Source organism: Carassius carassius, chromosome 40 (assembly GCF_963082965.1).
Source record: "Carassius carassius chromosome 40, fCarCar2.1, whole genome shotgun sequence".
Taxonomy (NCBI): Eukaryota; Metazoa; Chordata; class Actinopteri; order Cypriniformes; family Cyprinidae; genus Carassius; species Carassius carassius.
In genome coordinates, this window is record NC_081794.1 from 9,077,585 (window position 1) to 9,092,266 (window position 14,682).

General features: G+C 38.9%; 1 protein-coding gene across 1 annotated transcript; it reads left to right on the plus strand.

Annotated features, from left to right (window-relative positions):
* Positions 1 to 1,946: 1,946 nt before the first annotated feature.
* LOC132121863 (NXPE family member 3-like) lies at positions 1,947 to 6,350 on the plus strand. The gene is made up of 7 exons (XM_059531605.1): positions 1,947 to 1,952; positions 2,953 to 3,351; positions 3,436 to 3,851; positions 3,946 to 4,022; positions 4,158 to 4,361; positions 5,434 to 5,771; positions 5,867 to 6,350. The coding sequence occupies exons 1-7, from the start codon at positions 1,947 to 1,949 to the stop codon at positions 6,059 to 6,061; spliced, it is 1,635 nt and encodes a 544-aa protein (XP_059387588.1). The 3' UTR covers positions 6,062 to 6,350.
* Positions 6,351 to 14,682: the final 8,332 nt, after the last annotated feature.

The following is a 14,682-nucleotide window of genomic DNA, read 5'->3' on the forward strand; positions in this document are numbered from 1 at the left end:
TGTATCTTGTCTCTGAGAGAATATGCAGGTTAAGATGGCAAAAAGGATGTGAGTCGATGTTTTTTTTTTTTTTTGTGGTTCACAGAGGGGCCACAAGATTTTGTGGGTGGGACTGCCAGAAAAAGGAAGGAAGAAGGAAAAAAAGAAGGTACAAAGATATACACCGGGAGGCTAAAACGCACAAAATGAAGAAACATTAGGCATCAAATGAAAACTGCCTTGGACTTAAAAAATGCAGGCTTTCAAAAACATGCCCTCAAAAAATCTAATGGATATTGAAAGTTGGCAACAACACTGTAAGTTTAGAAATATTTCATTAATTTGTTTGCTAAAAAATTTTGTGCATATTATAGTGTGTGTGTATACAATATGTACAATGTATATATACAAAATACTTTTGAATTGCAATTGGTTTAAGCATGTGCAGGATGTTGTGAGGGGTACGCGGGGCACAAACTAAAGTAGCGTTAGTTGCGTAACCCACATGGTTCAAACATTTCCATACATGCAACATAACAAACTGTATAGTATAAGATACTAGTTGTCATATCAACACTATTTAGAGACAAAACTGTGTCAGAATATTAAATCTTTTAAAGATCTTTTTAAATTCCAGTTGCACAAATGGGGAAGGTTGTAACACTACATTACGCCCCTTTATTATTAGAACTATGATATTCTATGACACTAGAACTGTAACTTACACTAATTATTTTCATGAATTTTAATGAGAAACCATGAGAAAAAGTGTGAATATATTTTTTGTTATTAATTTGTCAACATTGTTTTGAAGTAGGCTACAATTTACAGCCGTGTGTTCTCATACTTATGGGGGAAGTCGTGGCCTAATGGTTAGAGAGTCGGACTCCCAATCGAAAGGTTGTGAGTTTGAGTCCCGGGCCGGCAGGAATTGTGGGTGGGGGGAGTGCATGTACAGTTCTCTCTCCACCCTCAATACCACGACTTAGGTGCCCTTGAGCAAGGCATCGAACCCCCAACTGCTCCCCGGGCGCCGCAGCATAAATGGCTGCCCACTGCTCTGGGTGTGTGCTCACAGTGTGTGTGTGTGTGTTCACTGCTCTGTGTGTGTGCATTTCGGATGGGTTAAATGCAGAGCACAAATTCTGAGTATGGGTCCCCATACTTGGCTGAATGTCACTTCACTTCACATTTATTTTAATTCCCTCACACTCACCGAATTGTTTATTTTTTCAATAGATGTCTACAAAATAATTAGTTCACATAGACACGCATGGACTTCTTTAGCATTCACGTTTTTGATCACAAGATAGGGCAACCACAAATGAAACTAAGCCGTGCATGTTTTCTATGCTATTTAGAATAAAAGAATGCATGAAGGAAAGGGACATATTTTCATTAATAATGTTTATTTTGAACAAGTTTACTTCTGTAGATCTCTTCTAAATTAACCAAAACAAGCTATCTGCATATTTAAATATTTACATTTCAAGGATAAAGACTCTTGATGATCATTAACTAATAAGTTCTGTGGTTATACGCTTTATTTAGTTTATCCTATTCATCTGCAATGCCTTGAAAAATGTGTGGATATGTGCACATTTTAATTACTTAAAGGGTTAGTTCACCAAAAAATGTAAATTCTATCATTAATTACTCACACATAAGACCTTTGTTCATCTTGGAAACAAAAAATTAAGATGTTTTCAGTGGATACTCTCTAAAATGACAGAAGAGAGGGAGAAAAGAATTGTTGAATAAATTGTGTAAATCTGTGCACAAAAAGTATTTTTGTAGCTTTGTAAAGTAACATTTGAGCCACTGATGTCCCATGGACTACTTTACCGATGTCTTTGCTACTTTTCTGGACCTGGGAACATTACAGTTGAGTTCTTGGATTTCAAAAATCAAAAATATCTTAATCTGTGTTCCAAATATGAACGAAGGTTTTACAGGTTTAGAACCACATGAGGGTGAGTAATTAATGACAGAATTTAAATTTTTGTGTGAACTAACACCTTAACACTAGGGTGACCATAGAAGGTGAGATCTAGAGGGAACAATCAAAGCGATGCAAATATACGCACGTGTTTGTTCCTTGAAGTGTCGCTGCGCACAAACCCCCCCCCAAAAAAAACAAAGTGCGCCACAATGCTTCAAGTCAAACGAACAAACAGACACGTGAAAGCGATTCAAAAGCATAAGGAGCCGTCTGCTCTGTTTAGCTCTCATGAATGTTACACAACGATCAACCTGCACAGTGCAAATAGCCAAAACCTGGATATTTTAGGCACCCAATTTGCAAATGAGTGTGACGATTCTGATGACGTTATTAATTTTACTGTATTGGTTTTTTCCATTAAGTTAGCATGCATTCCCATGGTATATTGCCTCAGCTGAACTTTAGCTAACTTAATTATTACATGTTAGTTCATAAGTCATGAATGTTAGCAAGGCAAATTTGACTATATTTTCCTTTAGTCTTTTGGGTAATCGGCATATATATAATTATTTGTAAATTTGTAAACTTTATTCTGTAATATTGCTTTAACAGTTCACAAGGAAAGATCATGTTTATGGAAGCTTTTTACTGGGCTGTGTCTACTGGTCTTGTGTTTTCTGGTGAGTTCAAGAAAAGGTATTTATAGCTTGCTGTGTGTCAATCTGAGGCATTTTCCTGGTACACAAGGCCAAAATGTTTGAGATATTTTACAGTTTGCTAGTGCTACTATTTCAGTTCTCTAGAAACATGTATGCAAGGGTGCAACTTTTTTACCGCTGAATGAAATTAAACTCGACTGCAATGGTCAGGCCCACCCACATAGTCCTGCTTTGCATGGCCTTTCTAGATAACATTTAAATCTTTTTATGATTATTGAAAAATGCATGCAGGTCTTTGAATGATTAGAAAACAATGTTAGTTCAGTTATCTCCCAACAAGCATGATAATAACCATCTACTGTGTATTTGTAGGTTTTGTCTTTTATAGGAGAAGAAAGAGAGAAACGCCCACCACCCAGCTTTTTGTCTCTGCACTCAGTCGAATGCCACAACTCTTCAAACTCCAGGTCTCCTGCAGGAATCAATTTTCAGACACAAATAAGCTCTTTTTACTCTGAATTAGGAATCAGTTTAGATGCCTACTCCAGGTTACAGCAGGCTGTTTACTGGGCAGAACCTGACAGATCAATCACAAGTGTGTCCATGAGTACTAGTCCAGCTCACACCACATTCATCATAGAGAACCTGAAAGAGAGCTACCAAATTGGTGAGGAGCTTTTTGTCACGGTGCACGCGAAGGACTCTGACAATAAATTCAAGTGTTATGGAGGTGACTTTTTTCAAGCCAAGCTGTTCTGGTCTAAATCTAAGGTCGGTAGATGTACACATTATTTTACTAGAACGGCTTAGCTGTTGTATTTAAGCTCTGCACCTGAAAATGTTCCTCTGTCATAGGCCAGTGTGTTTGGGGAGGTGCTGGACCTGTGCAATGGATCCTACCGTGTGCGTTTTCTCCTGCCATGGGTCGGTGAAGCTCAGGTGGCTGTGCGTCTGATTCACTCCAGTGAAGCTGTGGAGGTCCTGAAGCGTCACAGAGAAACTGACTCTGACAGAGTGTACTTTTATGGATATTATGAGGGATCAGGACCAGATAAGACCAGACTGAGTGAAACAGTCAAGTGTAATGTGAAGTGGGACAAGAATGGACTAGAGAGCATGAGAACTGGAGACTGTTGCTGTGAATACAACGATCCCCGTACTGGAGAAACATGGCGCTGTCAGAGACCCAAATCACTGCCATGCAGTGCTCTAGTGCACCACTCTATGGGTGGTTATACAGCCAGTTTGACTAATAAAGACAAGATGCTTCTGTGAGATCAATGGCTTCTCTATTTAATTTATACTTGATTGATTTAATGCATTGCTGGAAGGCAGCATGACAGACAAACATGTTCTCTTTGGCAGGAAGCAAACTAACAAATATATCAATGGCGATAAGAGCATCATCAAAATTGTTCCTTCCCATGGAAATAAAAATATTGGTACGTTGGTCAAGAGTTTAACCCAGAGGAATAGAGATGCTGGGAAATGTGTCGCACAAAAAAGAGAAGCTAATTACATAGTCAAAACTCATATCTTTTTACAGACCTTACATTCTCAATTTGCTCATTTTCCAGATGTAACAGAGAAATGTCGTCCTGGTTTACACACTCCAGTTCCGGCCGGCTTTTACCTGAATGATGTGTGGACTTCTTTTGTCTGTAGCACCCGCCATTTTACAACCCAAAGGATAACAGAGTGCCTGAAAAACAAACACATCTACATGATGGGAGACTCGACTCTGAGACAGTGGTTTGAGTTCTTTGTGAATGAAGTACCAGGTGAGATAGAAGGCTGCTTATTGGGCTTCCAGCTCTCACAAATTTAGGAGGAGACACGCAATTGATTCTGATTGTGTTTGCGTTGGAGAGGATCAAAAGTTTGTTTACAACGTGTTTTTGTAGCCCTGGGGCCTGTTCTTCGTATGTCGCCAACTCTGTTAGCTGGATTTGATTGTTGATGATTTGATCTTGGATTGGTTGGTTCCTTCGATGCTCTTGGAGTTGTTGTCATAGCAACAGGTCCATAAACTTAAACCTTATAGCTTATTTCATGTAAACATGATTAGATCACATCTTTGTAAGCAGAATTGATACTTAAAATCTGTCCGCTACCACTGCTACTTTATTAGAAGAGCACCCCACTGATCCAGGGACAGTAATTTACAATAACAATAATTGAAAAATTATTATAAAGTTGTGTATTCATCATCTACGACACTATAGACACAGCCAGGTTTACTTGTTGAAAAATTTATTTGTGATGAAATATTTACTTTATAAACGTAAATTGTTGTATTACATGCTGTACAGTTAATCTGAGCACTGCATTAATTTGAGTGCTGAAAGATATTATGGGAGTGTCATGATGGAGCACAGGAGATGCAGATAACATGATCTTGACCCTTATTGGCATGCTCACTAATCCTCACAATATAACAAAGTGTAGAAACAACAGGAACAAGATATTCATTGTGCAAGCTTGATTGATTAAAACAGAACTTTGTGAAATTGCAATGAAGTAACAGCTTTAGTTGATTATAAATATAATCTGATAAAAAGACCCCATTGTAAATGCATACTGATAGATTTAATTTTGCAATTATTTGTAAAAGTAATGTACGGAACCCCACACATGACATGCAAGAAAAAACTAATACCGTAAATTGTGCGCACAATTTACTAATTCGTTCCCTCAATTTAAGGCATGTCTGGATGTCAGATAAAAATCTGCTAACTGCGTGTGTGTTTAATAACAAAACACACCCCACCCAATGTTGGCAGCTCTGCATATTATGTATACAGTAACTGTGGAATCATACAGTATTTATTGGTGTCACTCCCTGTTTTTCAGTGCTAAAGCAGATGATTCTGCATGTCCAATATCAGTCAGGACCGCTCCTAGCAGTGGATGTGGAGAACAACATTGATTTACACTGGAGGGCTCACGGTGTTCCTCTGCGCACTCGAAAAACAGCATTTGCCAATCTGCACTATATCAGTAATGAGATCGATGACCTGGCTGGAGGACCCCACACGGTCATTATATTCAATCTGGGGCCCCATTTCACCACCTACCCTCTGGATTTCTTCACCCAGAGAGTGTTGAGGATCCGCAAAGCTGTTCTAGCACTGTTACAGCGCGCACCTGAAACTATGGTGATAATCAAGACTGTCAACACTGGCTATAAGGTAAGCTTACACGGTATCAGTTGTCCACATACAAGGAGGTCACACTGTGATGCCAAGTTTAGGGTTGATGTTGGGTTTCTCTGTCTTTCTAATAGGATATTTTCGGCAGTGACTGGTATTCTCTTCAGTTGGACAGAATTCTGCGGTGGGCATTTCAAGATGTTGGTGTTTATATTCTGGATGTGTGGCAAATGACAGCCTGTCACTACAACAATGAAGACATCCATCCAGGCCCTGTCATCATCAAAAATGAGATTGACATTTTACTATCTTTTATTTGCCCTGAATGAATTTAAATAAAATTTTACTACATTTGAAAATCCAGGTAATGTATAGGAAAACTTGAAATACTGTGTGACAGTGTTTAAAACAAGTTAATTATCTAAATGTGCTCCATGTGTGCTGTCCTGGATGATTATCTTAACATCCTCTTCCTGATCTTTATTAATAAAACAACTTTAAACTTTAACTGCAGCTGAGTAATGACATTTACATAGAAGCCTCTTTCTGCCACATAAAAATGCTAAATTATAACATAAAGTCAAATTATGACAACCATAATCATGAAGTTAAAAGTCAAAGTAATGACATACTAAGTCGAAATTAGCCTTAACCTGGAATTTGGTGTGCTATTGGTGGTATTTACTTGCATGTCAATTTCTAGAGAACCCAAGAAGTTGTGCAGACCTCAATAATAAAAAACATCACAACTGGCCGCTTTGAACATTTCATCTCGCAGATTCATTGCATGCTGCTCAGGCCTCAGCTGGTGCAATACACCACCAATTTTGTGGTTACCACTTTGCTGAAGATAATAGCTTGTGCTGATTTTGTGAGTAGTTGCTGCATGCAGGAATGTTCTCTGATTGGACCAATGATCATACACAGATTCTGTAAATGATACGTCTCTTTCTATAACTTGCAAATTTAATGAATCGGTAAGACTTGACATTAGCACAGTTCTTACTCAATGAGAGCAACAGTGTTTTGTTTCCTGTAGCCACCCACATTCTACCCAATACAGATATACAGAAAAAAATGTTGCTCAGAAAAGAAATCCAGCCACCGGCTAGGGTGACCACCTGCTAATAAGCCCAAGGGGGGACAAGGGGTATGTTTCTGAGGGAGAATATGGGACACTGCCTTGCGCGGTGGTGTCCCCACCCCATGGGCAGACACACTGATAGTGGTTTTTGATTTAAACACAATAATCAGTCAATTACAGGCCTAAGCCAATAATGTGCTGTTTCACTTTCCCTTTTAAAACCTATTTCAAACACTTCAAAATGGAAATACTCAGGTTATTGCAACTAGCATACAAAATATTATGACAACAGTCATCCTTCAATTCTTCAAAAATATTTTCACACAAATTACAGACCTACATTAATTTTTAGCTACATAAATTGAATAATGTAATCAAATGTAAAACAGCATCGCATATTTGACTGTATAAATTAAAGATTGTTCTTTATTAAACTTACAAAAGCTTTTTAATCAGGAGCAGTGAGTGATTTCTTTGTTGTTGCTATTCGATCAATATAAAGACTGTCACTTTAAGATAATGCACTGATACAGTGGCCTACGTTCAGCCGGCTATGTCTGCTGTAGGATACTTACCAAAACAGGCATTTTGACATGATTTTTGTGAGAATTTGTCCATTTAAACACAAGAGAGAGAGCTTGTATTTGCGCGCGTGCTGAGGCGCAGGTTTGCGCGCTGAGCGCATGCACAAATCTTCTCACTGCGCGCGCGAACTCGCTTCCTCTGGCTCTTAAATGTTTAAACTGACAAAGCTTAAATGAGTTTAGTTTAAACACAGATATCAGCACCCAGATGATGATGGAATAAATTACTGCTCATATACAGCATTCGCGTTGAACAAGAGTGAATGATTTGTCCAGGGTTTTTTTTTCTCTCATGTTTTTGTAATGTCCGGGAAGCCAGAATTCGCATGCATCAACAGAAACATTTATTAGCTGAACCCTGTTTTTTACGTGCCATTTATAGCAAGCCATATTACAGATGATATTACAGATGCTTTGTCAGATTTAAGTTGAAGCGCGTGTCGAACCGTGTGTGGTGAACTGAACGGTTTGTTTTTTTCCAGCGAACCGTGCCATCCCTATTACCTCAATAATCAATCAATTACAGGCCTAAAACAATCATGCCTGAGCAGACGGATATTAGTACATCTCATCACACCTAGCCTGGTTCTACCAGACTCTCGTACATTTCATTTGTACAGAGAGTCTGGCCTCGCTCCCTTGAGAAACGTTTACTTCCTTGTAGGCAGGTTCTCTGTTAAAGTTCTAAACTATTGGATCTGCCCAGAGTCACTCAGGATCTGCCATAGCCAATCGCTAACGTGTGGTCATGACGTATGTCATGCGCCGAAACCGGCCGGAAACAACAAGTCCGTTCGCATCCCTATCGTTGGCCTTAGCTAACTCACTCACCACTAGCGGAGTGAGCTGGAAAATCAAACTTTTATCGAACCTCGTGGGAAGGAGGGAAGGAAGGCCACAACATCATGGCCACCAACAAAACTTTGCAAACATTGTTCTTGCTCCAGCTTTAACTTCTGTATATTCGGCAGTTTTGCAACAACGGACCAAATAGCATTACTCACGTTTATCTCCGCTGCCATTACTCCAACTGACGCACTACATCAACGTCATCATTCTCAGCCACTCCCTCTGTTCGCTGATTGGTCCTACAAAAAATTTGGATCTAGAAACCTAAGAATATACTGCAAACCCAGACGGAGTACTGATGGGAAATGAAATTGAGCGGAAGTACGTAGGAGGGCGGAGCCAGGCTACATCACACCAGCACCCGCGTCTAAATCAGTTGTATGGTCTGGATTTCAGTCTAAAACAGTTGCGTCAAGTATAAATGTCTGGACTGTTTCAGGAGGTGCACGCGCAGTCAGCGGAGGCTCGCACCGAAGGCTCGCACCTTTTTTCTCAGATTGTGAAAAATCTTCGCGATCGACTTAAAATGCTTCCAAGAACGACTTGTCGACCGCGATCGACGGGTTGGTGACTCCAGATATAGATGAGCGACCAACTTTTTTTGAGCAAGCATTGATTATGCGTGACACAGTCTCAATTTGTGGGACGCATGAATTGGGCTTCAAACACTGTGCGCGCACGCGCTATGCGGGACGGGTGGTCACCCTACCACCGGCCCAAAAAAGCAGAATCAAGCGGCCTGGTTGAAGGTTTAATATGTCAAGTCAAGTCACCTTTATTTATATAGCGCTTTAAACAAAATACATTGCGTCAAAGTAACTGAACAACATTAATTAGGAAAACAGTGTGTCAATAATGCAAAATGACAGTTAAAGGCAGTTCATCATTGAATTCAGTGATGTCATCTCTGTTCAGTTTAAATGGTGTCTGTGCATTCATTTGCAATCAAGTCAACGATATAGCTGTAGATAAAGTGTGTCCAACTAAGCAAGCCAGAGGCGACAGCGGCAAAGAACCAAAACTCCATCGGTGACAGAATGGAGGAAAAAAACCTTGGGAGAAACCAGGCTCAGTTGGGGGACCAGCAGTTCAATTCAAAGTCAGATTGTGCAGAAGAATCATCTGTTTCCTGTGGTCTTGTCCTGGTGGTCATCTGAGACAAGGTCTTTACAGGGGATCTGTATCTGGGGCTCTAGTTGTCCTGGTCTCTGCTGTCTTTCAGGGCTGTAGAGGTCCTTTCTAGGTGCTGATCCACCATCTGGTCTGGATACGTACTGGATCCGGGTGAATGCAGTGACCCTCTGATCTGGATACAGACTGGATCTGGTGGCTACAGTGACCTCGAAATAAAAGAGAAACAGACTAATATTAGCATAGATGCCATTCTCCTAATGATGTAGCAAGTACATAGGGTGTTATGGGAAGTGTTCCCGGTTCACCTAATTAATGCAGCCTAAATATTCTTTAACGGATTTGGATATTAGAAGCATATTAGTATGTTATGTGTAAGCCAGGTTAAAGAGATGGGTCTTTAATCTAGATTTAAACTGCAAGAGTGTGTCTGCCTCTCGAACAATGTTAGGTAGGTTATTCCAGAGTTTAGGCGCCAAATAGGAAAAGGATCTGCTGCCTGCAGTTGATTTTGATATTCTAGGTATTATCAAATTGCCTGAGTTTTGAGAACGTAGCGGACGTAGAGGATTATAATGTTAAAGGAGCTCATTCAAATACTGAGGTGCTAAACCATTCAGGGCTTTATAAGTAATAAGCAATATTTTAAAATCTATACGATGTTTGATAGGGAGCCAGTGCAGTGTTGACAGGACCGGGCTAATATGGTCATACTTCCTGGTTCTTGTAAGAACTCTTACTGCTGCATTTTGGACTAGCTGTAGTTTGTTTACTAAGCATGCAGAACAACCACCCAAAAAAGCATTACAATAATCTAACCTTGAGGTCATAAATGCATGGATTAACATTTCTGCATTTGACATTGAGAGCATAGGCCGTAATTTATATATATTTTTGAGATGGAAAAATGCAATTTAACAAATGCTAGAAACGTGGCTTTCTAAGGAAAGATTGCTATCAAATAGCACACCTAGGTTCCTAACTGATGACGAAGAATTGACAGAGCAGCCATCAAGTCTTAGATAGTGTTCTAGGTTATTACATGCAGAGTTTTTATGTCCTATAATTAACACCTCTGTTTTTTCAGAATTTAGCAGTAAGAAATTACTCGTCATCCAGTTTTTTATATCGACTATGCATTCCATTAGTTTTTCAAATTGGTGTGTTTCTCCGGGCTGCAAAGAAATATAGAGCTGAGTATCATCAGCATTACAGTGAAAGCTAACACCATGTTTCCTGGTGATATCTCCCAAGGGTAACATATAAAGCGTCAAGAGTAGCGGCCCTAGTACTGAGCCTTGAGGTACTCCATACTGCACTTGTGATCGATATGATACCTCTTCATATACTGCTATGAACTGATGGCGGTCATATAAGTACAATTTAAACCATGCTAATGCACTTCCATTAATACCAACAAAGTGTTCAACTCTATGCAAAAGAATGTTGTGGTCAATTGTGTCAAACGCAGCACTAAGATCCAATAGAACTAATAGAGAGATACAACCACGATCAGATGATAAGACCAGGTCATTTGTAACTCTAAGGAGAGCAGTCTCAGTACTATGATACGGTCTAAATCCTGACTGGAAATCCTCACATATACCATTTTTCTCTAAGAAGGAATATAATTGTGAGGAAACCACCTTTTCTAGTATCTTTTCTAGAAAGGGAGATTCGAGATGGTCTATAATTAACTAGTTCTTTTGGGTCAAGTTGTGGTTTTTTGGTGAGAGGCTTAATAACAGCCAATTTGAAGGTTTTGGGGATATATCCTAATGACAATGAGGAATTAATAATAGTCAGAAGAGGATCTATGACTTCTGGAAGCACCTCTTTTAGGAGCTTAGATGGTAAAGAGTCTAACATACATGTTGTTGGTTTAGGTTTAGATGATTTAATAAGTGATGCAAAAAACTACTTTCAATCCAGGTCAGATGGTCCAAGGTATTCAAGTGAGCCCGAAACAAAAGACAAAGTAAAGATGAGAAACCAGAGTTCAGTCAGGTAGAGCCTAGCCTGAACTCAGTCAGAGCTGACAGGGAGGGTGAATTGCCTATCTCTTATACTCCGTCAAAACAATAAGCCTCGTGATTAAACTGAAGCCACGTCTCTGCAGCCACGTCTCTGCAGCCACGTCTCTGCAGCCACGTCTTAAATAGATATGAAGTATTGGTCATATGTCTCCTATCTATCCAAAAATACCAGATGAGCCTTGCAGTCCAGTTTCACTTCCACATTTTAGAAGGTCAAAGCATATAATCATTGATGTTTGGACTTCACTCAGTTGAATACAGGGTTACAAATACCTCAGGAGATTGGCTGTATTGTCTCCCTTATCAAAACCCAAAAGGATTAAAAATAACTTGAGATACAGACATGTGAAACTAAAACCCAGACATACAGAATCATAAAGCTCAAAATATAAACGTTTTGTTTAACTAGATGGAAAGCTACGACATCATCTATTTCTATATCTATATCTATATTTCTGCAGAAGTCTTCTAAGGTCTGTAACAGCCAGTTAAGGCCTCTGGAACAGACTGTCTTGTTCTTTTGAACACGTAGCAAATGTACACGTGACAGAACTCAGAAATCCGGATACACCAATAAGTTTATACAAATCGTCCTCTCCTATGGTAGAGAATGAGTGGAACTGTTCCTCAGGGGGTCTATAGTGCACAGTCTGATGCGATACTGTAGCTGACGGCTGAATGGTTACAATTTTATCTCTAATAGTATTGATTTTAGAAGTAAAGTAGTTCATAAAGTCATTACTGCTGTGATGTTGGGAAATGTCAACACTTGTTGATTGTTTATTTTTCGTTAATTTACAAACTGTATTGAATAAATACCTGGGGTTATGTTTATTTTCTTCTAAAAGAGAAGAAAAGTAATCGGATCTAGCAGTTTTTAATGCTTTTCTGTAGGATAGGTTACTTTCCCGCCAAGCAATATGAAATACCTCTAGTTTTGTTTTCCTTCAACTGCGCTCCATTTTTCGGGCTGCTCTCTTTAGGGTGCGAGTGTGCTCATTATACCATGGTGTCATACTGGTTTCCTTAACCTTCCTTAAGCGTAAAGGAGCAACTATATTTAAAATGCTAGAAAAGAGAGAGTCCATAGTTTCTGTTACATCCTGTTCTGTAAGTTGTTCTGAGGTTTTGGCTATGCTAAGGAATTTAGATACATTAGGAAGATAACTTAAATAGCTGTTTTTTGTGGTAGAAGTGATGGTTATTCCATACTTGTAACAAGAAGTAGAATTTACAATTTTGGCTATATGAAGTTTGCACAAAACTAAATAATGATCTGAGATATCATCACTTGGCTGTATAATTTCAACACTATCAACATCAATTCCATGTAACAGTATTAAATCTAGAGTATGATTTCGACAATGAGTAGGTCCTGAAACGTGTTGTCTAACCCCAATAGAGTTCAGAATGTCTATAAATGCTGATCTCAATGCATCTTTTTCATTCCCAAGATTACTGTTATAAACATGAGCCACGTCTAAAAGGCAAAGGTGGAGGTGTTGCTTCAATTTATAACAACGTTTTCAGGATTTCTCAGAGGGCAGGCTACAAGTATAACTCGTTTGAAGTAATGGTACTTCATATAACATTATCCAAAGAAACAAATGTTAATGATAAATCCCCTGTTATGTTTGTACTGGCTACTGTATACAGGCCACCAGGGCACCATATAGACTTTATTAAAGAGTTTGGTGATTTTACATCCGAGTTAGTTCTGGTTGCAGATAAAGTTTTAATAGTTGGTGATTTTAATATCCATGTTGATAATGAAAACGATGCATTGGGATCAGCATTTATAGACATTCTGAACTCTATTGGTGTTAGACAACACGTTTCAGGACCTACTCATTTTCGAAATCATACTCTAGATTTAATACTGTCACATGGAATTGATGTTGATGGTGTTGAAATTATTCAGCCAAGTGATGATATCTCAGATCATTATTTAGTTCTTTGCAAAATTCATATAGCCAAAATTGTAAATTCTACTTCTTGTTACAAGTATGGAAGAACCATCACTTCTAACACAAAAGACTGCTTTTTAAGTTATCTTCCTGATGTAACCAAATTCCTTAGCATATCCAAAACCTCAGAACAACTTGATGATGTAACAGAAACTATGGACTCTCTCTTTTCTAGCACTTTAAATAAAGTTGCTCCTTTACGCTTAAGTAAGGTTAAGGAAAACAGTTTGACACCATGGTATAATGAGCATACTCGCACCCTAAAGAGAGCAGCCCGAAAAATGGAGCGCAGCTGGAGGAAAACAAAACTAGAGGTATTTCGTATTGCTTGGCGGGAAAGTAACATATCCTACAGAAAAGCATTAAAAACTGCTAGATCCGATTACTTTTCTTCTCTTTTAGAAGAAAACAAACATAACGCCAGGTATTTATTCAATACAGTGGCTAAATTAACGAAAAATAAAGCCTCAACAAGTGTTGACATTTCCCAACACCACAGCAGTAATGAGTTTATGAACTACTTTACTTCTAAAATCGATACTATTAGAGATAAAATTGCAACCATTCAGCCGTCAGCTACAGTATCACATCAGACAGTGCACTATAGACCCCCTGAGGAACAGTTCCACTCATTCTCTACCATAGGAGAGGAAGAATTGTATAAACTTGTTAAATCATCTAAACCAACAACATGTATGTTAGACCCTATACCATCTAAGCTCCTAAAAGAGGTGCTTCCAGAAGTCATAGATCCTCTTCTGACTATTATTAATTCCTCATTGTCATTAGGATATGTCCCCAAAACCTTCAAACTGGCTGTTATTAAGCCTCTCATCAAAAAACCACAACTTGACCCCAAAGAACTAGTTAATTATAGACCAATCTCGAATCTCCCTTTTCTGTCCAAGATACTAGAAAAGGTGGTATCCACACAATTATATTCCTTCTTAGAGAAAAATGGTATATGTGAGGATTTCCAGTCAGGATTTAGACCGTATCATAGTACTGAGACTGCTCTCCTTAGAGTTACAAATGATCTGCTCTTATCATCTGATCGTGGGTGTATCTCTCTATTAGTTTTATTGGATCTTAGTGCTGCGTTTGACACAATTGACCACAACGTTCTTTTGCATAGACTTGAACACTTTGTTGGCATCAGTGGAAGTGCATTAGCATGGTTTAAATTGTACTTATATGACCGCCATCAGTTCGTAGCAGTGAATGAAGATGTATCCTATCGATCACAAGTGCAGTATGGAGTACCTCAAGGCTCAGTACTAGGGCCGCTACTCTTCACGC

Excerpts from the sequence above, each read along its gene's own strand:
- LOC132121863 (XM_059531605.1), top strand. Across the intron at positions 4,023-4,157 it reads CCATGGAAATAAAAATATTG|ATGTAACAGAGAAATGTCGT; the intron begins GTACGTTGGTCA and ends CTCATTTTCCAG. Across the intron at positions 4,362-5,433 it reads CTTTGTGAATGAAGTACCAG|TGCTAAAGCAGATGATTCTG; the intron begins GTGAGATAGAAG and ends CCTGTTTTTCAG.